Source organism: Colletotrichum lupini, chromosome 7 (assembly GCF_023278565.1).
Source record: "Colletotrichum lupini chromosome 7, complete sequence".
Classification (NCBI taxonomy): Eukaryota; Fungi; Ascomycota; class Sordariomycetes; order Glomerellales; family Glomerellaceae; genus Colletotrichum; species Colletotrichum lupini.
Window position 1 is genome coordinate 2,424,635 of NC_064680.1, and position 25,403 is coordinate 2,450,037.

The 25,403-nt window shown below is 53.9% G+C and overlaps 7 protein-coding genes across 7 annotated transcripts; 4 read left to right on the forward strand and 3 right to left on the reverse strand.

Moving 5' to 3' along the window:
* Positions 1-828: 828 nt before the first annotated feature.
* Positions 829-1,364, forward strand: CLUP02_13755 (BolA-like protein; the record flags this gene model as incomplete). Its single annotated transcript, XM_049292692.1, has 3 exons — positions 829-924; positions 993-1,099; positions 1,166-1,364. The coding sequence occupies 3 exons, from the start codon at positions 829-831 to the stop codon at positions 1,362-1,364; spliced, it is 402 nt and encodes a 133-aa protein (XP_049149838.1).
* An 810-nt stretch (positions 1,365-2,174) lies between these two features.
* Positions 2,175-5,249, reverse strand: CLUP02_13756 (uncharacterized protein; the record flags this gene model as incomplete). Its single annotated transcript, XM_049292693.1, has 1 exon — positions 2,175-5,249. The coding sequence occupies one exon, from the start codon at positions 5,247-5,249 to the stop codon at positions 2,175-2,177; it is 3,075 nt and encodes a 1,024-aa protein (XP_049149839.1).
* Positions 5,250-5,943: 694 nt separating this feature from the next.
* CLUP02_13757 (phosphatidylinositol-4-phosphate 5-Kinase) lies at positions 5,944-16,340 on the forward strand (the record flags this gene model as incomplete). Its single annotated transcript, XM_049292694.1, has 12 exons — positions 5,944-5,990; positions 6,055-6,168; positions 6,230-6,550; positions 6,619-6,649; positions 6,702-13,532; positions 13,595-13,957; positions 14,007-14,286; positions 14,377-14,455; positions 14,539-14,563; positions 14,628-14,725; positions 14,787-14,883; positions 14,994-16,340. The coding sequence occupies 12 exons, from the start codon at positions 5,944-5,946 to the stop codon at positions 16,338-16,340; spliced, it is 9,633 nt and encodes a 3,210-aa protein (XP_049149840.1).
* A 222-nt stretch (positions 16,341-16,562) lies between these two features.
* CLUP02_13758 (VPS28 protein) lies at positions 16,563-17,368 on the reverse strand (the record flags this gene model as incomplete). The annotated part of the gene is made up of 3 exons (XM_049292695.1): positions 16,563-16,952; positions 17,026-17,262; positions 17,360-17,368. The coding sequence occupies 3 exons, from the start codon at positions 17,366-17,368 to the stop codon at positions 16,563-16,565; spliced, it is 636 nt and encodes a 211-aa protein (XP_049149841.1).
* A 462-nt stretch (positions 17,369-17,830) lies between these two features.
* CLUP02_13759 (Noc2p family protein) lies at positions 17,831-20,221 on the forward strand (the record flags this gene model as incomplete). The annotated part of the gene is made up of 1 exon (XM_049292696.1): positions 17,831-20,221. One exon carries the CDS (start codon positions 17,831-17,833, stop codon positions 20,219-20,221), a length of 2,391 nt encoding a protein of 796 aa, XP_049149842.1.
* Positions 20,222-20,909: 688 nt separating this feature from the next.
* Positions 20,910-23,531, forward strand: CLUP02_13760 (YSIRK family gram-positive signal peptide; the record flags this gene model as incomplete). Its single annotated transcript, XM_049292697.1, has 1 exon — positions 20,910-23,531. One exon carries the CDS (start codon positions 20,910-20,912, stop codon positions 23,529-23,531), a length of 2,622 nt encoding a protein of 873 aa, XP_049149843.1.
* A 229-nt stretch (positions 23,532-23,760) lies between these two features.
* On the reverse strand, positions 23,761-24,204 carry CLUP02_13761 (uncharacterized protein; the record flags this gene model as incomplete). The annotated part of the gene is made up of 1 exon (XM_049292698.1): positions 23,761-24,204. One exon carries the CDS (start codon positions 24,202-24,204, stop codon positions 23,761-23,763), a length of 444 nt encoding a protein of 147 aa, XP_049149844.1.
* Positions 24,205-25,403: the final 1,199 nt, after the last annotated feature.

Sequence of the window (25,403 nt, forward strand, 5' to 3'; positions counted from 1 at the left end):
CGCTGTCTGGTGCAGTGGTGCTGTGGTGCAGTGGTGCTGGAAGGAAGTTTGGAAGTGCCTCCCCGGTGCGGGTCCTCCGGTTACCAACCGGAAGGACAGAGGCAAGGCCCCCGGTCTGCTGATTGGCCGGGACGCATGTGCCATGTTGCCTGCCAAGCCCATCCCGCATGTCCGCTCTTTTCTCACCGATACACCGAATCTTCTCTACCTTCTTTTTTTTTCCACGACGTACCTTACCTGGGCCGGGGTCTGCCTCCATTGTCCTTCTCCATCATCCACTCATCCTCCTTCTCGTCGTTCCTCTCTCTCTCTCCGTCTCTCCCCTCCTCTGCTTCGCTTCCTCTGTCAAGCGTCAAACCCACCAGCGCCACCCCCATCTCCCATCATCCATGCTTCGGCTCCCAGTCCCAAGTTCCAGGGTCACACTTTTTGCACACCGTACCTTTTGCACACGCAGCAGCGCAGCGGCTCCATTCCTCTGCTTCCCGCTCTCGTCGCTCTCTACCTAAACCGAAAAAAGCTGTTGGGCTAGCAAATCACAGCAAACCACAACCCACACCGCACACCGGTATCCGTACACTACACACCAGCGCAAGGGCAGCTTTCTTATTCTCCCTTGTCCAGTTTCTATACCTCCTTACCGCTTCTCGGTCGACGCACGCTGCCGCACGCCGCAGACCGTCGCATCCTACTTATTTTTACTTGAAAACCTCCTTCCCTCTTCTCTTCTTTCCTCCTCCCCTTCTACTCCCCATGAACACATTCCGCCCCATTGTCAGCAGGATTGGGAGTAGCTTGACCGGAGGAACTACACACCTACACACACCAATGTTGCGAAGATACGCCCTCGGCTTCTCGGGCGCTGCCAGACCCCACGGAACCATGGCTTCCACCAACCCCGTTGAGGACGCTATTCGGTCCAAGGTACGATATCCTGCCCTTGAGACAGTCTTCTTGTCCGTGAGCCAACGTTGCTAACCGAACCACACCAGGTGACCGCCGCCTTCTCCCCCACCACCCTCGAAATCTACAACGACTCCCACCTCCATAGCCACCACAAGGCCATGGCTGGTAGCACCTCCAAGGAAACACACTTCAGGTACGGCAATTCAGACTCTGCTATTCCTCAGTACGAGACCTCTTTTGACTAACAGTCGTCACGCAGACTTGTTATTACCTCCGAGTCTTTCAAGTCCAAGATGCAGTCCGCCCGCCACCGCATGGTCTACGCCCTCCTGCGCGAGGAGATGGCTCGCGAGGGTGGCATCCACGCCCTTCAGCTCAAGACCCTCACCCCCGAAGAGGAAGAGAGACAAAAGGCCAAGAAGGCCGCCGAGGCCCAAGCTTCCGAGGACTCGACCTGAGCAAATTACAGATACCATAAAAACCATATACCCACAACACAACATCACTCTGGGGGCGACCTTGGGGGGGTGTAATGACACGAGAGATACGACCTTTGAGACATGACGGAATATTGGGAAATCACAGCGCAACAACTATGGAGGAACACTGGAGAGAGAGGGTGTTTTTTTTCTTCTTGTGAACACCACCTATACGGAGTCGGCTCATGGAATTTTGCTGCGACACGGAAACCCAAATAACCTACCCCCACCTTCAAGCCACCTACCTACCACCCTCAACTCATTTGCAACTAGGATACGACGGGAAGCATCCTGGGGTTTGGCGAAATGTGTTTTTTTCCATAGGGAACATAGAACATTCGAGACTCTCCAGAGAGCCGGGCACGAAAAAGCACAACTAGATCCAGTCTAGACAGATCAGATTGATTGCAAGAGCAATTTAGAACCTTGGCCTTGTTATTTGGAGAGCAGCATCAGCTTTGCCACTTGTGGCCTCATCGCAACTGTGGTGTAATACAATTGATACCTTCTACCAACTCGCTACAAAAGGGGTATTATACTCAAATCAAGTCTTGCTCTTTCCGCCCAATGTGTGTCGTTATGCTTCATCTCCATTTCCATGTTGCAGGCCAATAGACAGTGCTGACCGATACGAAATGAACCTCGAACGTCAGCAACTACAGAACCGCATCGTTTGACCCCTTTCACTCAACACAAGATCGACTTTTGATGCCCATATCCTCGCCCATTCTCAAACAACGGCTCAAGTGAAGACTGTAAATGAACGACGTCGGCCTCTGGCTCAAGACTTCAAGACCTGGGAGGCATCGTGCTAGACGGGGGCTTATACCGTCCTTCCTTCGACATCCTCTCCATCTTGGCCAAAGCGGCTTGTCTCCTTTCCTTCTCCGTCATGGCCGTCTTTTGCTTGGGCTTCTTCACGCGGCTCTCCTGGAAAAAGGAACCCAACGCGGTTCTTGGCGTACCGCTTTGCACAGGGCTCGCGGCCGGGCTCGTCGTCACTGGTACTGAGGCCTTGATCGGCATCGACGCGGGAGGCGGTCGGCCGTCGGAGAAAGAGGCCGGCAGGCTACGACGTACCGCTGGGTGCTGGGTAGTCCGCTTGGGCGGACCGGCTGTCTTGCGCGGCGGGGTCTCTGCAATGGTGGCGTCCTTGGTGGGCTTCGAGAATAAAGGGACCCTCTGCTCAGATAGTATGGGGTTGGGAACTGCCTTCTGCGGCAACGGCGTGGTGGTGATGGCGGTGGCGGTGGTGCCGTTATCGTTGCTTTCCGTCTTGACGGTTTCCTCCAAAGGGTTTGCGGTACGGGGGCGCGGGGTACTGGATATGAATGTGACGTCCTCGTCGTTCTGCAGAGCGTTTGTGTGTCGTTGAATGGCCGGGGCAGATGCCGGAGGGTACCGAGGGCTTGATGCAGCGTTGTTTGTCACTCGCTGTTTGGCCTTCTCCCCATTGGCAGGGGGGATGTCAGATGCAGGAGGCAAGGCATTGTGAGTATGAGGTTCATTAGCAGGCTGCTCGCCAACACAGCCACTGCCGTTCGTTTTCGATGCAATCGGCTGTTCCGTGAGTGAAGCACGCATGGGGGAGAAAGCAGGCTTGCTAGGCGTGCCGTCCGATGTGCGTGTCTCGATATGAGGCCTCGGGATGGGGTTGCTCTGCTGCGCAACTGGCGTATTGGGACCCACGCTCAGGTTCAAGGCCGCTGATTGCTCAGAGAGATGCCTCTGTGCGACTTCTGGAAACGGGGTTCCGCTCTCTAACACAGACTCCCTTGCCGACTTGAATTCGCTGTGGTAGATCTTGAAAACCAGATACAGATTCTCGCGTGTCACGACACCGCCCTGATATGCTGGCCGGTCCACGTACTCGACGTACCACTGATATGCCGAGAGCGGCTCCTCGTCATCGTCCAAGGTTTGGATGTAAGGGACGAACCCGTCCACGAAGGCGCGGATGAAGTCGTCGTAGAGCCATTTGGGAAGCAGTCGTTTCCGACGCAGGTCTTTGATCGTGAAACAAGCCTTCACAAAGTCACCTACGCTGCCCGAGAAGGATGGGTATACGTGGCGGAAAGCTTCCAGCGGATCCTGTGCAAAAGGGGGCCTCTTGATCGAGTCCTGTGCTGAATGATGGACATCGAAGGTTTGGTATCGGCTATCTTGAAGCACTTGTGGAATAGCAGTCGGCTGCATACCTTGCATGGCGCTGGGTGATGGTGGAGGTGAAGGATTGATGGGTGTCACTTGAGACACTGTCCGGTGACGGCTTGCAGGCCTCGATGAGCTTCCGACAGGTGCTGCTCTTGCTTCACCCGAGGCTGGACCTCGGGTCTTCGCCGCTTTCGACTTCTCTGCCTCGAAGAAATAGAGTGATGCCTCGGCGACTTCTTCGGAGAAGATCAGTTTTCCGTCTGCAACATTCAAAGCCGCTTTATGAAGCGGGCCATCAGGCTTCGACCACAGCCTTGCGAGTTGTATACCGTCCTTTAATGCCTGATGGGTGATGGCGACCAGAACACCAAGGCTGTGAGCTGTCAGAGTTGGCTGAAGATGCTGGAAAGCGGTCGGAATCCAATCAAGACCATTCCGTTTCCACGTTTCGTCGAGATATGATATTGCTTTCTGCCGCTGGACCTCTTCCATCGAGGATTTCAGGCTATCGCCCTCAGACAATCCTCCACGTGTGGCCAATGAAACATTGTTTTTTGCCTTACCCCCACTCTCCAGAGTTGGTTGGACGTGTGCTCTGGAGGTCGTAATATCTGGACGAGATGTTTCACCTGCCTTGTGACCAACGCTGGCAGTTCCAGAAAGACTGGGGGCATCTTTGACGACCTTGGGTGTTCCCAGTTTCGGTTGCTCGTCGGTAACAAGAGCCGCTGACGCAAGTGCAGAGCTTGAGGCTGTGTGTAGAGCCCCTTGATGAGTCTGAGGAAGTGGTGCCACAGATTTTGGATCAACTCTTGCCGAAGGGCGCTCTTCTTCAACTTCTTGGGAGCTCAATTCGACTGCTTTCATCCTTCTTTTCTTGTGAACTGGTTCTTCCATCTTGTCGGAGCTCTTAATGTCTTTGTAAGTGGACGGAACCATGCTTCCTTGACCGCAGGGAGGGCTGGTCACAGCCTGAGATGCAGTAGTCAAACGCGCGGCTCCTCTGTTGATAGGGGGTGTCGCTTCGCAAAGAGCCCCTGGGATGGCGGTTTCCAGCTCGTCTTCCACACCGGCGCTGCTGGACGGAAACACTTCAGCTGGGCGGCGACGTTTGGCGCCTGTAGGAGGTGAGAACTGTCGCTTGGTGGCTGGGATCATCGGTGGTGAGGACCGAATTTGTGGGCTGCTTCGCGTTCGCGGTGGTGGGGACTGGGAGATAATTCGTTCTACACCAGACTGGGCCTGGGTCATGATGACTTGTGACCTGATAGAAAACGCTGGAGAGGGGGTTTCTTGTAGCTCTCTTCCACGGGGTGGTCGTGGGGGAGATTCCGGCCAGGAGCTGACGGGCACCTCTGGCTCAGAGTCTGATTCATCATCTTGCTGATGGATGGGCGTATTCTCAGAGACCGAGACTGATGCAGTTGGTCCACTGGAAACAGCCGCGTTTGGCCTCTGGGCAGGTGGCGGTAGTGTCCGAGAGGTATGAAAATACTTAATTTGTTCAAGGGCCTTTGGCGGGACTCTGGCGGCATTCTGTTGTGGGTTGTTCTTGAGAGCTGAGATCCACGGTTGTCTTCCACTGTCTGAAAAGATTGCTTGTTGATCCTTGGGAATCTTCACGAGTTTCCGAGGCACTTGAGCTCCATTACGAAGACCAAAGGGTGCAGACGTGATGGACTGTTCCGAGCTACTCGATGAACTAGTCATGGTGGTGGTGAGGATCGCAGCCTTGAGCTGGGATGGTGAACTTCCGCATTCGCAACTGGGTTGCTAGCTGGTGTAACAAGAAGTATTCGGTGTTAAAATGAGGTGTTTGTTGTGATGGCGACTGACAAGGTGGCAGACAATGCCTTCAAGGGAAGATTGAAAATCTTGGAATGAATGGTGATGAATCAATAAGACTTTTGCTGACGGTTGTAATCAATGGCAGGAACAGGGCTGCTGTGAATGGTGAACACCAGAAGATGTCAATTGATTAACGCGCCAAAGATACCAAGGTACTTTGGAGAAAACGCGTTTTTCGGCGTGTCCCTGGCTCCCTGTTGAATTCCCATGCTGGGTGTCCAAGGTAAAGTGGCAGCAACTGCGGGGTTCCTGGGTGGTGCTGGAAAAGACAGGATAGTGGTCCGAGCTTCGTAACTCGAAGTCCCCAAGTCCCCAAATACCCAGGACCCAGGCGCTTTGAGTGTGGGTGGGCCAGCTAAGGTGTCTATCTTCCTTTTGGTGGTGGGTTAAGGTACCTATTGGCATTGCTGATGCCGGGGGAAGGGAACGGGTACCGGGTACATCCACATTTGCCGCAATAGAGAAAGTAAGATCAAGTACAGGTACCTTGAGCCTGGTAGGTGCTCCGTACCGCCTTTTGCCTCGCCCAGCTTGCATTCCTGCAACGGGCTCTCATATGGACTGCTCAAAGGGCGTCTCAAAGTCAGCCATTCCCGAGGTATCGTAGACAACACTAACGCCTACGTTTCTGCAAAACGTTGGAGTAGGTACCTGCTGCGTTGTGCAGTACCTACGGCAGCCCCCCCAGGATTTGCCAACTGCGCAGTGCCAGCTCAACCCAACCCCAACTTCGTTGCGTCGCTGCGTCATCCCACCCACGTTTGACGATTGTGCCGACTTGGTCATCGCAGGGCCACGCGGGCCTAGACCTTGAAGGGATAGCGCTGCCTGGCTCGCAGTAGTCTACGGATAGTCCGCCCTCTAAAACCCATCAGCGCCGTCTCCAAGACTGCTTGTTTCTGCAGCACTGCAGACAACCTTACGCGGGGACCTACGACGACATCCCACACCCAATCTTTCTTCGCCCGAACATACACATACACCCAGAGCCTGACCTTCGCCACGTCGATTCTCCTCGTCACCTGTGCCCTTCTCAGACACTGTATCTTGCCCGCGTTCTTTCCGAGACTACAACGATATACACCACGCTCTGATCTCCAAGTAGACATCGACAAAGAAACCCCTACCGATGGTAGCGAACCCCTCGCTTCTACGAACCACGAGTACATAAGCTAGACTTGGTCCGATTAGGTCGAGATTGACTACGGGGAGAAGCTTTCGATTTCTCAAGACACCCCGCGAATAAACTACATCCAGCGATCGTCCATCATGTCAACCTGACATGAAAAGATGCTAGCGCTACACACGTTATAGACAACCACGAGCTCAGTCCTCCACTCGTCGCATTCGTGCCCGCGCAAGATGGCGAGCAACAACACATCGAAGCCAAACTCTCCGGCAGTTCTATCTACGCCTCCAGGCTTCAGGAGCCGCCATGATTCTATAAACTCCATATCCACCGCTTCGCAGGCCGATAAGGACCAGCTAGCCCATACTCTGAACAGAATCCATACATCGGCGAGCCAGTCTGACTCTTTGACGACATTCAACGACTTTGCTCCTCCTCCCTCATCTCTTCCGGCAACAGAAACTAAGGTTCTGGCAGGAGAGCTGGTTCAAAATGGCCTCAGTGGACTCTACAGTCGGCTTAAAGAGGCGGTAGGCGCTGGCGGGGCGAGACAGCAAGACGTCGACGATGGCGACAGCTTCGATGCTGCATCGAAACGCAGCACCAGCACCACGGCCACAACCCCGAAAATACCCATCGCTTCCCTCACCCGCGTTGAAACCGCCGCTACGAGCTCTTCATTCATCTCGGGAACAACGCACGATGGTCCCATGACAGGCACTTCCTCGTCAGGAATGAACACTGTCATGTCTGACAGCCAGTCACACCCCCCTCAGTCATCGAAAGCGACATCCATTTCCGCGATGACGGCGTCTAAATCGAGTGCTGCCAGCCGGCAAAGCTTGCCCAGCGTGGCCAAAGCCTCAGCAGTCACGGCCATAAATCCTGAGGTCGCACCAGCTACAGCAACAAGAAGCGTAGCTCGCATGGAGGATGGCCCAGTTCGAACGTCTGGGAGGCGGAGTATCAGCAAACACCCTGATCCGCGGCTGTTCGGAATCGGGCATGATCACAAATTCGATGTCCTAGAGCCTAAACCCAGCGCAATCCTCCCCGAGCGAACCCATGGAATTATTCCCCGGCCCAGACGCGAAGACACAGCTGTCGACGGTCCTTCGGATAAGCCCCTGAGCCCAATCAAGACCAGCGCACCACAGCTCCCAAAGTTGCAGACCGCGGATCCCCGGTCTCCTACATTATCGACGTCGTCGATGATGCTAGTTCCGAAACGACCAGCAGTCATTGATCGCATCAGTCGGTCTCGGTCACCTGGCTATGCCCCCTCAAGATCTTCATCGATGGAACATGTCACCGCAGAACCAAGCCCCATCAGTACGACTGCCCACGACTCTGTATACCATGACTCCTTCGCCCACGCTGCTCAGCCCATACATGGAAGAACGGGGGCTTTGCGCATCCCTGGCACAACGACCAACGAAGGTGCCCCTGAACAAGTCAATGCCAGGCTTGATAGGATGCGGCGTCAGGTTCTGAGCAAAGAATTTTGGATGGCCGATGAAACTTGCAAAGAATGTTTCATATGCGGCCAGCCGTTCTCAGCTTTTAGAAGAAAGCACCATTGTCGAACCTGCGGGTGCATCTTTGATTCAAAATGCACTTCCATCATCCCAGCCTCAAAATTTGGAATGACAGGGACCCTCAGAGTTTGCAAAACTTGCCTAAAAGTCATCAACCAGCGACTGTATGAAGGGAGCGGCTCTGACGACTCTGGGGACGACTCATTCTTGCCAGCTCTTTTTCGTCAAACCAAGGCAACTCCCAAGGCGACGCAAGCAGAGGCTGAGGTTGAAGAACCGAGTTTCGCTGATCGAATGGAGGACCTGGGTGACGCGAGATCTGTCCAGACACCTATGATGGCAATTCCTGCGACCAGAAGGATCAATGACTCTAACCGAAACTCTGCCATTCTAGAAATAGATGCGCCGCAGCTCAGTCGCCCGAGCTCCTCACGTTCTCTGAGGTCTTTAACATCCGCGAATCGGCCGCAATCGTCAGGTCACAGACGACACCATTCGAAGCATCACAACAACTTCATGTCAAGGTTCAAGCCAATGCCAGACGATAGAGCCCCGTTCCGCAAGGGAATCACTGAAGAGATGGCCAAGAAGCCGAAATATCCGGCTTTCCACGACGACAATATCATCGACCCGGAACTGGCTGCCTACATGTCAGACGAGTCCAGCGGTGACGAACAGATGAGCATATTTGCCACCATGTCAAATGCTGATCTGCAACCATCAAGCTACGACCATGAGAAGTCAAGCTTCGGACCGTTTTTGAGCACGGGAAGGAGACACCGACTTGGACGAGGGGAGAAGAGTGTTAGCGGGTTGAGCTTCACAAGTCGCGGAATAGATGATAATGCCGGCTCGGGAAGTCTTATCGGTCATGGCCGCCCCGCGAGAAGACGCAATCTCAGTAATGTGAGCCATCAGATGAGGTCCCCGCGCCCCAAATCTGGCATCTTCAAGGGTCCGTCCGCGTCCAACGAGAACGTCTTCACCATTGAGAATCCTGCTATCGAAGCCACGAAATTGACTAGAAGCGATTCGATGCAAGCGGACAAGCAGCCACAGGTGGAGCTCAATCCATCTAGTATGTTGCATGTCAAGAGACTCCTGCATCAGTTGCTCGAAGACTCCGGCATACCCAATGTGCCAGCATGGGAAAAGGCTCTAGTTCCCATCTTGCTCCAGTGCACCGACGACGTTACACCCGACATTAGAGTGGGAGATGACATGGACATACGACATTACGTCAAGCTAAAGAAAATACCAGGTGGAAAACCCGGGGACACTAGCTACGTCTCAGGCGTCATATTCACAAAGAACCTTGCTCTCAAGAGCATGCCACGCCGCATCCTCAATCCCCGTATCGTCATCGTCTCTTTCCCGATAGAGTACCAGCGGCACCAGCAACACTTTATGAGTCTTCAACCTGTCATCGAGCAGGAGAAGGAGTTTTTACGAATTGTCGTCAATCGCATCATCAACTTGCGCCCACAATTACTTCTCTGTGAAAAATCTGTGTCTGGTGTTGCATTGCAGTACCTCTCCGAGGCAGGCATAGCTGTCGCCTACAATGTCAAGCCATCGGTCATCGAAGCCGTGTCGAGATGCGCAGAAACAGACATCATCTCCTCTCTCGACATGCTGGCCTTGCAAGTTCAGGTCGGAAGATCTGGCGGCTTCGAAGTCAAGACATACGTCAACAAGAACTATCCCGGAAAGAAAAAGACTTATATCTTCCTTTCTGGGTGCTCTGAGAAGCTTGGCTGTACGATCGCTCTCCGCGGCGACTCAACTGAGGTTTTGTCAAAGATGAAGAAGATCACAGAGTTCATGGTCTATGTCGTGTACAACTTGAAGCTGGAGACGTGCTTGATGAGAGACGAGTACATTCAGCTGCCTGCAGAGCCTGAGGAATCGTCTTCTCTGTCATCTTCTCTCCGCCAAAATCCCGAGGATGGTCCTAGATCTCTCAGCGCGTCAACTGAACTCGCAGAAACGGGACCGCAAATATTGAAGACCTCGCCCACGGAGTCTGAACTCCCTACACAAACCAGTGATGACACGTCTTTGGTCACTGCAGAGGGTACAGTATCGTCAGATCAGACTGAAGAGCATGTTGCAGAAGAACGCCCTCCACTCGTATCTCTCCATGCCTCTCACGTTCCGCCTACGTCTCCTGAGTCCCAAGTGCCAGAAGATGTGCCGATGCCAACATACTATAGCGATATGGTTGCGAGATACGAGACCAAGATCCTCTCAGCTTCTCCGTTCGTCAAGTTTGCTCAGCCTTACTTGCTCATGAAGGCGCGAGAGCAAGAACGGAGATTGGTTTACTTGAAACGGCTGAGGGATCAAGATGTTGTTGAGGAACAGATTGACGCCGAGAAGTCAAAGTCACAAAAGTTCCAGCTCATTAAGCCTGAAATGGTCCACGCTATCGGGCAGAAGGCGCCTCGCCAAGTTATGGAGATTTTGCACGCCGTGCATGATGCCGAATATGACAAGGCGCTTTACAACTACCAGGTCCAGACCCGGCAATGGGAAAACTACATCCAGGGCAATCTCGACCTTTTCGATCCCTATTCTCACCAGAATATTGTCGTTTTGTACTCAGTCATCTGTACAGAGACCAAAATTCCGTGCTCAGAGCCCGGGCTGATTGCAATTGCGTTTTACGATGAGCATGTCGACGAGAGCGGAAGCATGGATCCGGATTGCACTCTCGGTCAGTACATTGAAGACCTGTGCATCAGTAAGGACTCGATATGCACAGCCAATGGCTGTGACCGGAAGATGACGGCGCATCATCGCACTTACGTCCATGATGAGTCACGAGTCACTATTTTCGTTGAGCCGGCGGCCAAAAGACGCAACTTGGACGGTATCACTATGTGGAGCTACTGCAAAACATGCAAGAAGGATTCTCCTGAGATGGGAATGTCTGATAGCACATGGAAATATTCTTTTGGCAAGTACCTTGAGCTTCTCTTTTGGAGCAGGGGCCTGCGGCTTCACGAATTTTCTGGGTGCCCGCACGACCATCACCGCGACCATATCCGGTACTTCCATTACCGTGACACCTGGGTAAGGATCCATCACGATCCCATCGATCTTCTCGAAATTGTCGTCCCCCGAGCTCGGATTACGTGGAAGGTCGAAAATGACCTCAAGCTCAAGAATGAGATCTTCAACAAGATTGAGGAACGATGGGTCCGCTTCATCAACTCTGTCAAGTTCAGGATCAAAAGCATCCGCATCGACAGCGTTTTGCCTGAAAAAGCCGATGCGTGTAAGACCGAAGTCGACCGACTTGCCAAAAAAGCCCAGGATGACCAAGTCGCGTTGACCCGCAGACTTCAGGAAACTTACGTCAATTCCAAGTATTACGAAGTCATTCCGTTCAATGCCATTGTCAGAGAGATGCTGGAAAAGGCTGGCGATTGGGATGCTTCTTTCACTAAATTCGAGACCGATTTTCTGCCGGACAAAGATTTGCGCCAGTTGACGATGCTTCAGCTCAAGAAGATCTTCTCGGACAACGAATCGAGAGAGTCTCTTCCCTCCACCGACGGTAACTCCACCGTGGACTCCGGGGAACCTCCATCTCAAACTTTCTCAGATGATGCTGATGAGAAGTCTTCGACTCAACCAACCGACCCAACTGAACCTAGCGAGGAAGGTGCCTCGGAGACGACCAAGAACGAAGGCGATCCAGAGAATGAGCCTGAAGAGCTCAAAGAAAAGGCGCCAATTCCAGAACCGGAGCCATCCCAAGAGCAAGAATCTGGACCCGGTTTGAAGGACAAGCCTGCTACCGAAGACGAGAATCCTGAGTCCTCAGAGACGAGCAAAATTAGTACACCGGCTGAATCCGTACTGGAAAGAGTCGAGCCTCTGGATCTGGCTACTCCAAGCTCGCCAAAAGGGAAGAATCCTTTCTCTTTTGCTGCCATTGATGAAGCTGGAGAGACCTCGAGTGATTCGGGTGCTATCGAGCCAACTTCACCAACTACCAGACCTCCACTCACTACGACCTCCACAGGGATTTCTCTTTCAGAAAAAGTCGAGCAGCTTCGACGTGAGCAACAGGTCATGGGTAACGAAACGCCCTTGGCCAACGAGCCCGCTGAGGCACCGAAAGCAAATCCGGAGCGTACTTTGGCTCGCAGGGCTCCGATGATTAGAACTCTATCTCAGCCCGCCCAAACGTTACCAAGATCGCAGTCAAGCTTTGCCAAGTCAATCTTGCCAAAGGATGGCGCAGGGCCCAGCGAAAATTCCAGCGAGACATCCTTCAAAGTGGAAAAGAAACCGTTTGATCGGCTGGCGTTGGGGATGAAGAGCCATAGAAAGGCCGGCCCCTCCTCAATCCCTCGGCTAATCACGAAGAAGAAGGATACGCACGTGTCGTCTCAGGTATCTAGGATTGCCAAGCACTTTGAACAACTGAGTCGCGAATTCGAGAAGGAAAGGCAAAGGGAAGATCGCAGAAAGCGCCTAGCGAAACATCAACCTCGTGCCGGTCTGCCACGCTCAGCAACTAAGGCCATTGTGGAGGTCTATCACAACATTGACAATGCCGTCCAGGAGGCCGGGCCGTCAAACACTGAACAAAACAATGAGATCAAGATTCTCGAGCCAAAGACTGCACCCGTAACCCCAGCACCTCCAGGTGTTGTGCATACGGAACCCGACACAATGCCGCCTACTGGAGAGTCACAGCCTGTAACAGAAGCTCCGGCCGCATCTGAAGAGCACCACGTTGGCGGAGAGACTGACGACACTGCGACGGTTACTGCCAGCCACGGTGGATCGGACGACGAAGGGCAAAGCGACAACGAAGAATCCATACTAGGCGACTTGCTGCCCGATGTGAAGGAGCTTGCAGACTCACTTGAGCCCAGCACCGAGATTCCGTTGGAACTACCCAAGCATCAAAAGACTAGCTTGATGAAGATGCTTACAAACTTCTGGGCCGAGCGATCTGCGAGTGGCTGGCCTCAGTTGGATTACCCGGTCAATGCCAGCGATCATATTTTCCTCGACTCGGACGTGATTGTACGAGAGGACGAGCCTTCCTCCGTTATTGCCTTTGCGCTAAGCTCTGATGACTATCGCACGAAGCTGGCTGATATCCGCCGTCAAGAGCGGATGGCCATACAAAAGGACTATGAGACATCAAATCTCGAGGGCAAGTCTTCTGGTATGTCTGACACTGGTGGTGAGTTCATGATGGAAGAGGGCGACCTAGAGAAGAGTCTGCTCAGAGCCACGGGTACCCATCTCAAGTATCAATTCAAGGAAGGTTCTGCGACAATGCTCTGCAAGATCTTCTATGCCGAGCAATTCGATGCGCTTCGCCGGAAGTGCGGTGTTGCAGATCGCATTGTCGAGTCTCTTTCCCGCTGCCTGAAGTGGGACTCGAAGGGCGGGAAAACGAAGTCGGTCTTTCTCAAGACTCTGGATGATCGACTGGTACTCAAGGTAAGACGGTGCTCCATTCGCTGTGTTCCCATGCTCCAGATCATGAGTTAACGTACATGCAGGGCTTGTCGCCGATTGAGACGTCGGCTTTCCTTCGATTCGCTCCAGCCTACTTCGGCATCATGGCAGAGGCTCTGTTTCATGATTTGCCTTCTGTCATTGCCAAGATGCTAGGTTTCTTCCAACTGATTATCAAAAATCCAGTCACTGGCGTTGAGATCAAGCTAGACCTTCTTTTGATGGAGAATCTCTTCTACGATCGTGGCCCGACCCGTCTTTTCGACTTGAAGGGATCAATGCGCAATCGCAAAATCCAGTCCACAGGCGAGCAGAACGAGGTGCTTCTTGACGAGAACATGGTTGAATTTATCTACGAATCTCCTTTGTTCGCGCGCGAGCATTCCAAGAAGCTCCTGAGAGCATCCGTAAGTTCCCGAACAAGGCATTAGAAGCCGCATACTAACCAAAGGGCAGGTCTGGAACGACACCCTGTTCCTCGCAAGGCAGAACGTGATGGACTACTCATTGATGATCGCCGTGGACGAAGCTAAGAAGGAGTTGGTTGTTGGTATCATTGACTGTATCCGGACGTACACATGGGACAAAAAACTCGAGAGTTGGATCAAAGATCGAGGATTTGCTGGCGGTGGCAGAAATCGCCCGACAGTGACCAGTCCGAAGGAATACAAGTCTCGTTTCCGGGAGGCGATGGCCAGGTATGTTCTTGACAGATATCTTCGACAGGCTTCTCCCGGTCATCGGCTAATACGCTATGCAGATATATACTCCAAGCACCAAATTGCTGGCATCAGTTCGGCGTGCCTCAACTCAACAACACCATGAGGCCAAGGTTCGAATCAGATGCAAAGGCCGATTGAACCTCCGGCCAACCATGAACATTACCTGCCAATGGTTACTCGACTGTAATTAAATGAACTTTTGTAGCACCGAGAGAGAGAGAGAGAGAGAAGAGAGCATTGCATTGCCGGCGTTTTCCTTCAACAAGGATGAATGGATTGATGATTATGGAGGTATTCTAGTCTTAGGGAGTGGACGGAAGTATTAGAGTCCGCAAGAAGAAATGACCTAAAGTAGCATTATGGCGTCGATGAATCACGGCCTTCACAATACGAATACCCTCTAATGGCACATAAACGAATGATGAAGCCCCCCACGATAATTGAGCAGGCGTGGTGAGAGATCTATCAGGCAGTAAAGCCATGAGCATTGCCTCATGTTATCCACGGGTTCAAGTACACCTGTGGAAACGAGCAACTCGGTCCACCAGAAAGCCAATTTAGCGCAACATGCTGCCGTTACCCCCACCAAGCCCGTGCCTTGCTATCTGGAGGTCACTGAGCCCCAGCACTAGGTAGACAATGGCTTTAGAGAATCTACAGTGGAGCGTAAGGTATCCATCATCGACCCTGTGTGCACACTGCCTTGTGCACCTCACCTGAGTTCACTACCTCGTTTGATCAACAACTCAGTCCTCACTTATCTTTCCTCTTGTCACACAAGACCACAGCTCTAATGTCAATAGACCTCAACTGGGAGACGCTCACGACGGGCCCCGACGGAGAGGCTCTCGCCCTCCGCATCCGCGACTTCATTCACACCAAATTCCAGGCTGTGCCGTTGCCGCGCTTCATCAAGTCCGTCAAAGTACACGACTTTGAGTTCGGGACCATCGCCCCCGAACTAGAACTTAAGGACATCACCGACCCGCTACCAGAATTCTACGAGGAAAACTCCGACATTGAGGATGACGAGGAAGAGGAGCAGGCCATCCTCGAGGAGCAGGCACAGCAGCAGCAGCATGGGCCCAGGAGTCAGCTGAGCGCCGGCGAGAGGAGGAGGCAGAGGGAGGAGGCGTCGATGCCGCCGAGGCTGAGCACGCACGCGCTCCGTGGCCAGTCTGGGGACTTCCCCAGCCCGTTTCTGGGTGTATCGACGCCGGGGATTCTCGGCGGGACGTCGAACCTGCATTATTTCCAGTCGCACCTGGGCACCGGCTGGTCGGGCACGCAGACGCCCCTCGCCGCGGTGGCGGGCGCGCACATGGGCAACAGGCTGGAGACCTCAGCCGTGCTTTCGCCTGTCGGCTCGCCGCCACCGAACGGGTTTTCCTCGCCGAGCCACAGCCGGAACCCCTCGCAGAGTTCCATCTCCGTAAGCGACTTCAACCCGGCGCTGGCGCAGCTGAGAGAAAAGTCGAGTGTGTCGACGCTGGCGCCCACGTCGGCGGGTGCGTCGAGGCCGCCGACGCGGGACACACACCTCGCGGGGTCGGCGATCCAGGAGGAGGACGAGGAGGTGCTGCCGGAAGACGAAGACGACAGCAACAACAACGCGCCGCGGTTCCGGGAGCCGAGGCCCGAGGACCTGCAGGCCGTGTTCCGCATACGGTACGCCGGCGACGTGAGGCTGCGCCTGACGGCGGAGATTTTGCTCGACTACCCGATGCCGAGCTTCGTAGGGATCCCCGTGCAGCTCAGCGTCACGGGCCTCACGTTTGACGGCGTCGGCGTGATGGCGCATATCCGGAAGAGGGTGCAATTTTGCTTTCTGAGCCCCGAGGACGCGGTCACGGCCGTGGGCGCGGACGACGCGGGCCCCAGCGAGCCGGGCAAGAGGTTCGGCGGCTTGCTGCAGGAGATCCAGGTCGAGAGCGAGATTGGCCTCCGGGACGGGGGCAAGCAAAGCTTGAAGAATGTGGGCAAGGTCGAGAGGTTCGTGCTGGAGCAGGTGAGGCGGATATTCGAGAATGAGTTTGTGTATCCCAGCTTCTGGACATTCTTGGTTTAGGAAGATGAATGGGTTTGGATGGGGCGGGGTGGTTGATCGAGCTGGCGTTCTTCACGAGGTATGACATGCATTCTTCATAGGCACAAGGGAAAAAAGTAAAACGGCTGGTTAAAAATCAAGAGCTGGTGGGATTCGCTCTGCATTGGTATCTATCAACAAGGAAGAACAGGATATTCCTCTCAACATATACTTCTCCTCTTTCGAAACCTTCCACCTTTTTGTTTACGTGAGAGTACTCTTGAACCCCTGGTAAGCCTGCTGAATGTCCATCTCGAGCTCGCGAGCCTGCTTCTCGCTCAGCTCGTCCGTGGCCTTCATCTGGTTCAGCGTGATGAGCCACTGCACAATCTTGCCCCTGCTGTCAAAGTCGCGGTCGGTGACCTTGTTGACGGACTGGATGACGTCGGAGAGCAGGGGGTGCAGCTGGTCCTTGGAGAGCAGGCCCAGCTTGACGGCGTCGAGGAAGGTGATGAACTCCTGCGTCGCTTCCAGAATGAGCGTGCCGCTCGTATTACCGGCGGCCGTGGGAGCCGGAGCAGCGCTTGATGAGGCTGTCACGGTTGTCGAGGGCATGCCGACGCGGATGCGCTCTGTTGCGCGAGGGACTTCGAGCTGTTGTAGGAAGTGGGCGACATTGTCAGCAACGTGTGCGATACTGGCTGGTATAGAGAAGTGGTAGACGAACATCCCATTCTGCCTTGAATTCCTCCAAGCCCACAAAGGCTTTTGCCACGGTCTCGTCTGCTAAAATGGACTTGTACTGCTTCAGGGAGCGCTCGCAGATCTCGGTGTAATCGGCCTCAAGGATCGCATCTTTCAGGAAAGCCTTCTCGAGCTCGTCGAGAGTGACAATAATGCTAAAGATCTCGGCGAGCGAGTCTTGCAGGTCGCGCTCGGCGCGTGTGTCGGCTAGCTTCACCTCCTGTTGTGACGCATCGTCATGTTAGCTGGATGTTTGCCTGCGGGGGCGGGGCAGTTATTGAAGGGGATGACGGTGACGGTGATTGGGCTTAATTAACTTGCCTCATCGAGATTGATGGTTGCCGATAGTGTGGTATTGGGAATATAGCTATGCGGTGTCGGCGCATAGGGTTGCCGGGGGATCATCTTCGCAGCTGTGCTTGGATCGTGGTCGGCTTCATGGTCGTCAGACAGCTTTTGAGCTGTCGTTGGAGCTCTCAGGTAGCAAGTGGTGGTGCAGACAGGTGTGTCGCAGAGCCACAGTCAAGGACGTAAGACATGGGTGTGCAGGTTCCCAGGCCCAAGGTAGAACGTGGGGCAACCTTTGAGGAACCAGTACCAAAGGTGGCTTAGCGCAGTTCTCTGATAAGATAAGCGTTCAGAAAAAATTTGGACGGACGCCATGCAGTTGCTGCCATTGAGAAAGTCTCGAGGTTCCCGCGTCCACTTCCCAGAGTCCCTGCAGCCAAAACTTCACTTTTATCCCCCCCAAACCACAGGACCGAATAACCCCGGCTCCATACTCCATCATGGGTTCCCAGAAGAAGAACCTCAAGGCGACCAAGAAGTTTGAAAAGAACAAGCTTAAGGGTGTCTTGGACAAGAGGAAGGAGACGGCGAAGATCAAGCAGCGCCACCAGGTCAAGGCCAAGAAGGCGACCAAGAAGACCAAGGATTCCGAATTCTTCAAGAATGACGAGGCCGCTGCCAAGGCAAAGGCCAATGGTCACAAGAAGGACACCAAGGTCAGCGCCATGAGTGTCGACGACTTCTTCCAGGGCGGCTTCGAGGAAATCATCGATAAGAAGGACAAGAATGCGACAAAGAAGCTCGGCAAGAGGAAGCGCGATGGGCCCGCCAAGCAGTCAGAGGAAGAGGACTCTGAGGAGGAGGGCAGCGGCTCGGAATTCTCCGTCGAGGAGGAGCCCATTGGAAGCGACAGCGAAGACGGCGAGGGCGATGAGGACGACGAGAACCTTGGCATGACCAAGGAAGCCATGGACAAGCTCGCCCAGAACGACCCCGAATTCTACAAGTTCCTTAAGGAAAACGACCCGGAGGCCCTCGACTTTGACGAGAACGCAGACCTTGCTGAAGTAGACGAGCTCAGCGCCGGCAGCGATCAGTCCGACGATGACGAGGAGGAACAACCGAAGAAGAAGCGCAAGAAGGCTTCCAAAAAGGCCGAGATCGAGGAGGTCGTCGCTGCGGACAATGAGCTGACGCGCGAGATGGTGGGCAAGTGGAAGAAGCTCCTCGCTGAGAAGCAGAGCTTGCGTGCTGCCCGTCAGGTTGTCCTGGCTTTCCGCTGCGCCGCCCATCTCAACGAGGACGACGCCGACGACTCGACCCCACAGAGATACACCATCTCCAGCCCCGAGGTCTTCCACGACATCTTGATCGTTGCCTTGAAGCAAATACCCGAGATCATCTCGCACCACTTGCCCATCAAGGAGTCTGCGTCTGGCAAGATCTACGTGCCTACCGATTCGAAAAAGTTCCACACCCTATCCATCATGATCAAGACCTTCACTGCGTCCATCATTCACCTTCTCGGCACACTGTCCGACGATGCTACTCTCAAGCTCACCATTGGCTCATTAGAGCCCCTCGTCCCCTACCTCATGTCCTTCCGCAAGCTTCTCAAGGCTCTCATCAAGACTGTTGTCAACTACTGGGCCAGACCCGCCAGTTCAGAAACGACAAAGATCACTTCCTTCCTGGTCCTGCGGAAACTCGTCGTTATCGGCGACAAGGGTCTTCGCGAGACTGTTCTCAAGACGGTGTACCAGGGACTCGTCTCCGGTTGCAGGACAACAAACGCCAACACCATCCAGGGCATCAACTTGTTGAAGAACTCCGCTGCTGAGCTTTGGGGCATTGACCAAAACGTCGGTTACACCACGGCCTTCACCTTTATCCGCCAACTCGCCATTCACCTCAGAAACAGCATCGTCAAGAAGGAGAAGGACGCCCATAAGATCATCTACAACTGGCAATACACCCACTCGCTCGACTTCTGGTCATGCGTGCTTGCCGAGCACTGCAGCCCCCTGAAGGAGGCGGAGACTGGCAAGGAGGGACAGCTCAAGCTCCTGATCTATCCCCTTGTGCAAGTGACTCTGGGAGCGATGCGCCTTATCCCCTCGCCGACTTTCTTCCCCCTGCGGTTCCACCTCATCCGCTCCATCCTTCGTCTTTCCCGCGCTACCAACACCTACATTCCTCTCGCTTCAGCTCTGATTGAGGTTCTCGAGTCTGCCGACATGAGAAGGTTCCCCAAGGCCTCGTCCATCAAGCCCCTCGACTTCCACGTTGCCTACAAGGCACCCAAGTCATACCTCCGCACGCGTGTTTACCAGGACGGTGTCGCCGAGCAGGTCGTTGAGCTCTTGAGCGAATACTTCACCATCTGGTGCAAGAACATTGCCTTCCCCGAGTTCACCCTTCCCGTTCTCATTCAGCTGAAGCGCTGGCTCAAGGGCGCGCGCAAGATTAAGACGGGCAACAAGAACAACAAGGTCATTTCGCAGATTGTGCTGCTGGTGCAGAAGCTCGAGACCAACGCCAAGTTCATCGAGGAGAAGCGTGCGAAGGTGGAGTTCGCGCCTAAGGATCGCGCGCAGGTGGATGCCTTCCTTCGCGACTTTGAGTGGGAGAAGACGCCCCTCGGCGCATACGTTGTCGTGCAGCGCAAGATTAGAGAGCAGAAGGCCAAGGCGCTCGAGGACGCGAGGAAAGAGGACGAGAAGAAGCGTAAGCAGGAGGAGAAGGATGCGGTTGCGGAGAACGCCGCAGACGACGACTCTGAGGAGGAATACGCCGACGAGTTGATGGACGACGAGGCCGAGGATGACGATGAGATCGAGGAGGATGAGGAGGAGGAGGATGAAGATGACGATATGGAAGACGACGAGTAGGTTGCGGATTTTGAGGAAGATCTGAGATGCAAAAGTGTTTTTAGGGCGTAATCCAAATACGCTGGTGTTAGGTTATATCATGGAGGCATTTGCGAATAATCCGGAGGCTTGTAGCCCTCAAATCTAGCGTCCTCGTTGCACCACTCTGCGTCTCCTATATTGAATACTGCTGTCTACCATGACAATCATGTCTCATACACTTGGCCATCGCTGGTCTAGACTGAAAGAGAATCGGCCTGCTTGCAAGCCGTTTGCAGATGAAATATACCCTGGAAACATTTACACATGGATGATGCAAGGATGGAGACTGGAAATTAGCACGGACCGGACACTGAGACCGCCTTTTGCTGGGGAAGGATTTGGGGGCTTACATCAACACCTAAACTCCGGTAAGATGTGCAACTGTAGGGAATCTCTGTGCGGCGGCACAGGCAGCTGAGAGTCCCTGTTGATCTTTCCGATAGACGTCTGCCTAACTTCAGATCAACCCGACACCTAATGCACATTCTCCTCACCTCAGGTGACTCGACTACATCTCTTCTCACGTGTCCTTGGTTTTACATCTTACCCGCCTCTTACCTCGACTTGTTATTCCTCAAGATTGTTGTTTGATACCGAAGCACATCTCTCTTATCCGGTCACCTCCCCATCAATAAGTCTCATCGGATGCGGTGAGCCCATCGCAATCATGGCTCCCCTGGCCGCAGACCCCCGCCAGCTCGTGGTGGTCCTTAACCCGGCTCGCCGCAAAGCGTTCTATACCCTCCTCTTCGATATCACGGGCTACATGCGCTCGCAGCTCGAGCTCAAAGACGGCGGCGACCAAGCAGCAGATTCCAGCGGCAATCCGGCATCGCCGTCACTCCAGGACAGGAACGCCCCGCTCTTCGTCCCGGACCGCGGCGACGGACGCAGCAGCAGCCCCAGCCACCCGGACCGCGGCGGTTCCGGCGTGCACAGCGCTCAGCTGCGGGCCCTGAGGAGGGCGGCGCTCAAGCACTTTGACGGGTGGCGGAAGGAGGTCCTCGAGAAGGTCAAGGAAATTGTCTCGGTTAAGGACGATGACAAGATCCTCGAGGCCAGGAAGAAGCGCTTAGATGAGCAGGAGAAACTGAACGCAGAGTCTCCCGGCGTCGGAGAGGATTTGATCAACTTTGGAGATGCTTCTCAGACTACTTCTTCTTCTCCGGCGGCGAACGAGGTCGACGAGGAGGTGGCCGCACTGCAGGAGCATTACCATCCTATTCCGAGCCGGTTCATCACGATCCCGGCGAATGATAGGAAAGAAGTGCTAAGCTGCCTCTTGGTTCTCATCTTGTCTACCGGTTGCTACTCAGCACACTCCAGAGTCTTGGCCCTGTATCTCACGTCCGCCTTCGGTCTGCCTCTCTCGGCCCTCATCGCCGAGGAGACGGAAATCGCAAAGTCTCTGGTTGAATCTGCGACCTCTTCCGAAGGTCAAAAGGCCACCATGTCCGCCGAGGCCGAGGCCGCGAAGCGACGACAAGAGAACCAAAAGAGCCGTTTCTGGAAAGTCGGCCTAGCCTCCGTGGCAGGCGCCGCCGTCATCGGCATCACGGGTGGTCTCGCGGCCCCTGTGGTCGCCGGCGCCATCGGCGGCATCATGGGCAGCGTCGGCCTGGGAGGCGTCGCGAGCTTCCTCGGCATCTTTTGGATGAACGGCGCGCTGGTCGGGACCCTTTTTGGCGCGTTCGGAGCCAAGATGACGGGCGAGATGATGGATACCTACGCCAAGGAGGTGGAAGACTTCCGCTTCCTCCCGCTCAAGGACGAATGGGGTCAGGACTATAAACGCGCTGACCCGGACGGCAAGCAGGGTGCCCGCCTCCGCGTGACGATTGGCATCAACGGCTGGCTGAATGACGAGGGCGACGTGACGAAGCCGTGGCGCAGCCTGGGTGATGAGTCCGAAGTCTTTGCCTTGCGCTACGAGATGAAGTCACTTCTCGCCCTCGGTGCTGAGCTCGAGGGTCTCGTCTCGTCGTACGCGTGGAACTATGTAAAGATTGAGATCCTCAAGCGCACTGTCCTTGCTTCGCTCTGGGCTGCTCTGTGGCCCGCCTACCTCATCAGCGCCGCTTCAAAGATTGACAACCCCTTCAACCTGGCCCGCAACCGTTCAGACAAGGCCGGTCGCGTTCTCGCTGATGCTCTCATCGCCAAGGTCCAGGGAGAAAGACCCGTGACTCTGGTCGGATATTCGCTCGGCGCTCGCGTCATCTACTCTTGTCTGCGATCACTCGCTGAACGTCAGGCTTTCGGGCTAGTCGACACCGTGGTGCTCATCGGTGCCCCCGTGCCGTCCAACCGGGAGCACTGGCAGGTCCTGCGGTCCGTGGTGTCGGGCCGCATCGTCAACGTGTACTCGGAAACGGACTACATTCTCGGGTTCTTATACCGTACCACCTCTCTCCAGCTAGGCATCGCAGGTCTCCAGGAAGTCAAGGACATTGAAAGAGTCGAGAACCTGAACCTCAGCGCAGAAGTCAGCGGGCACCTCCGCTACCCGAGCTTGATCGCCAAGATCCTGACACGATGCGGATTCCCGAATGTCAAGGGCGGCGAGGGCGTTATAGAAAAGGACGAAGACCTAGACATCAAGATTACGGATGAGGAGGCGGGTTTGCAGATGGGCGAGCTTATCCAGCTCGAGGCGCAACCTGATCCGGAGTCGGAGCCGCAGCCGATCAGATCCAAGCAGACCGCCAGGTTCCCGAACGAGCTGCGTCACCCGTTACATCCTGACCCACCTGAACAGAAGAAGAAAAAGAACCCGAACCGGAACAAGGTCTCTAGATATGGTGGTGCAACCGTTTCGGGGTCTCTCGATCCTTTGGGAGGCGGTGGCGGCGACCCCTTGAACTTGAGAAGTCTTGGCCAGGCAAAGCAGGGACCGCGGTCGCCTCACCACGAGGAGCTCCGTAGTCTAGGCTCTCCACCTCCTGAGAAACAAGAGGCGAGAAGCGCTCAGCCTGCTGATCCCCTGAATCTCAGTGCTCTGGGGGCAAAGAACGAAAACCCAGTTCCTACTGCTGTCGAAAATGATCCAAGTCAGCCGGGCAAGGAACCAGAGCTTCCTCCCAGGCCTTCTGCCATCCACTCGTTCCAGAGCGATGGTGCTATAGACTTGAACCGCCGTCCGGAACTGCCAATCAGGCCCAAGACCTTCCCTGTTCCTGTTCAAGAGGAAGAGGATGATGATAGCGATGACGAGAGCTTCAAGGGAATTCAGCTGGTTGACAATGAAGACATGACGAGTTACTCGGAGCCCTTGAGGGCGGACGACTAGACCAGATGCAGAACAGAGATAATGCGCCAAGTTGGCCGTTCAATAGGAATACAGTACTTCTTAAGCAAGGACATTCTAATTCCACGTCAAACCCCTCCAATTTCAATCAATACGGCTAAACTTATACTTATTTGGGGTATTCATGTCTCATGGGTATTCATAAAGTTTTATAAGAACGGTTATCCTATGAGTTGTAAAACAACTTGGCTATGGAAATTGGTTAATCCTCTTAGATAACTGAGCGTTGCCTATTTAAGTTCGCTCCCCACGCAGAGACTTGTACCTCCTCTTTAGCAGACTCAAGCTCGTTGAGATATCCAATGTCGCAATAGGCCCGCTTGGAATCCTTGTATGTCTTGGAGTATTGGCGACTCCGAGCCAACCGGACGGAATGTGCGGGATTCACATACCGACAGTCGATCCCTCTGTTGGATGGCTCAAGATGACTTGCAGTATCATCGTCCCACCGACCCCACCGCCAGGATCTTTCGCCAAGGGAAATTCCGAGGAGATATCGTTCGTTTCTGGCCGCTATCACCTGTGTATTCAGTAATGAAGCATCCACAAAAGACACCCGACGGTCTCCGGCCAGCTCTGGAGAACACACCGCCTTCGACGTGAAAAGGAAGATCAACAAAACCGCGGAAGTCTTCAACATATGTCTCCCTTCCATACTCCAATCTCACCCCGCCTCTAACCTCCAGGAGAATCCTGACAGGTCACTTTGCCTTGGCTGGGAGAAGAGACTAGAGTTTAGAAATCGGTCTTTCGCTATTTTTATAGTGCCCTCCCTCTTGGACTGGGAGCTCAGCGCCAAAGTGACAACAATGTGGTCAAGTTCATTCGTCATATCCAGTATAAGTTTGGTGTTTTATCTATTATAATGAAAAGCGTAATCACGTCAAACTCTCATGATCCACGTTATTTTCCAACCTTTGACCATCTATAGTGCGGGTTTTGTTTGCTGTAAGAACATCACTCAGAAAACGTTACTGAGACTAAAGGTGCTCACTAACCGACTTTCCCATCCGTTCTTAGCTCCTATTCCCCTGCTCCTATCGAGGGTGTCTTACCTTCACTTCGAACACCTATTGAGTACGACCCTGCTGTTCTCTTTAACGTGCCGGTACCGCATAGAACTGTTATCAGAGCGAGGCATGGGGTTCTAAGCTCCGGCCCCTTCCAATACGAGTCAGCTAGACATCGTCAGCTTCGAGACTTACAACGTATATACTTCTTCAGGTTCATATGATTATTGCTAGATATACAGTCTCAATACCAACCGTATGTTGTGGGTCGGAACACGTTGTTTCTTACCCACTTGTCAAGTCATTCTTCACAGCAAACAAGCTGGCAAGAAGCCACTCGGGCTGCTTCAACCGGAAACCTGTCACCTATCGATGCTTTGATGGCAGACTGCATGCTTCCCTCAAGAAATAGACGTAAAAATTATGTTCTCACTTCGTGGGAAGTGAATCGAAAAAGACGAGAGAAAGACTGGCAAGCCTTCCTTCATCGCTTGTTCATTTGTATTCGTGGATATGTACGTTTCAACGGCAGTAGCCATGTCATAGGATGCATTGCACTATAGTCACACAAAATATCAAGCATCTCAATCTACTTGATTACTCAGGTCATGAATGATATGCACAGCAACGTTATTGCTCCATCGTCTTGGCGTGTATGTGGTCCAAGCTAGTAGAACCATGACCTAGATAGGAAATTCGATACTAAGCCAACTGCTTGCAGCATGTCAAGGGGGACGCCGTCACCATGAGTACCTACACATCAAGAGAGAACTTGTCTTATATGACACCGCCATTACTACGTGAGACTGGGCTAAGCTGACAAGTCAGCCAGCCACAGCGATGA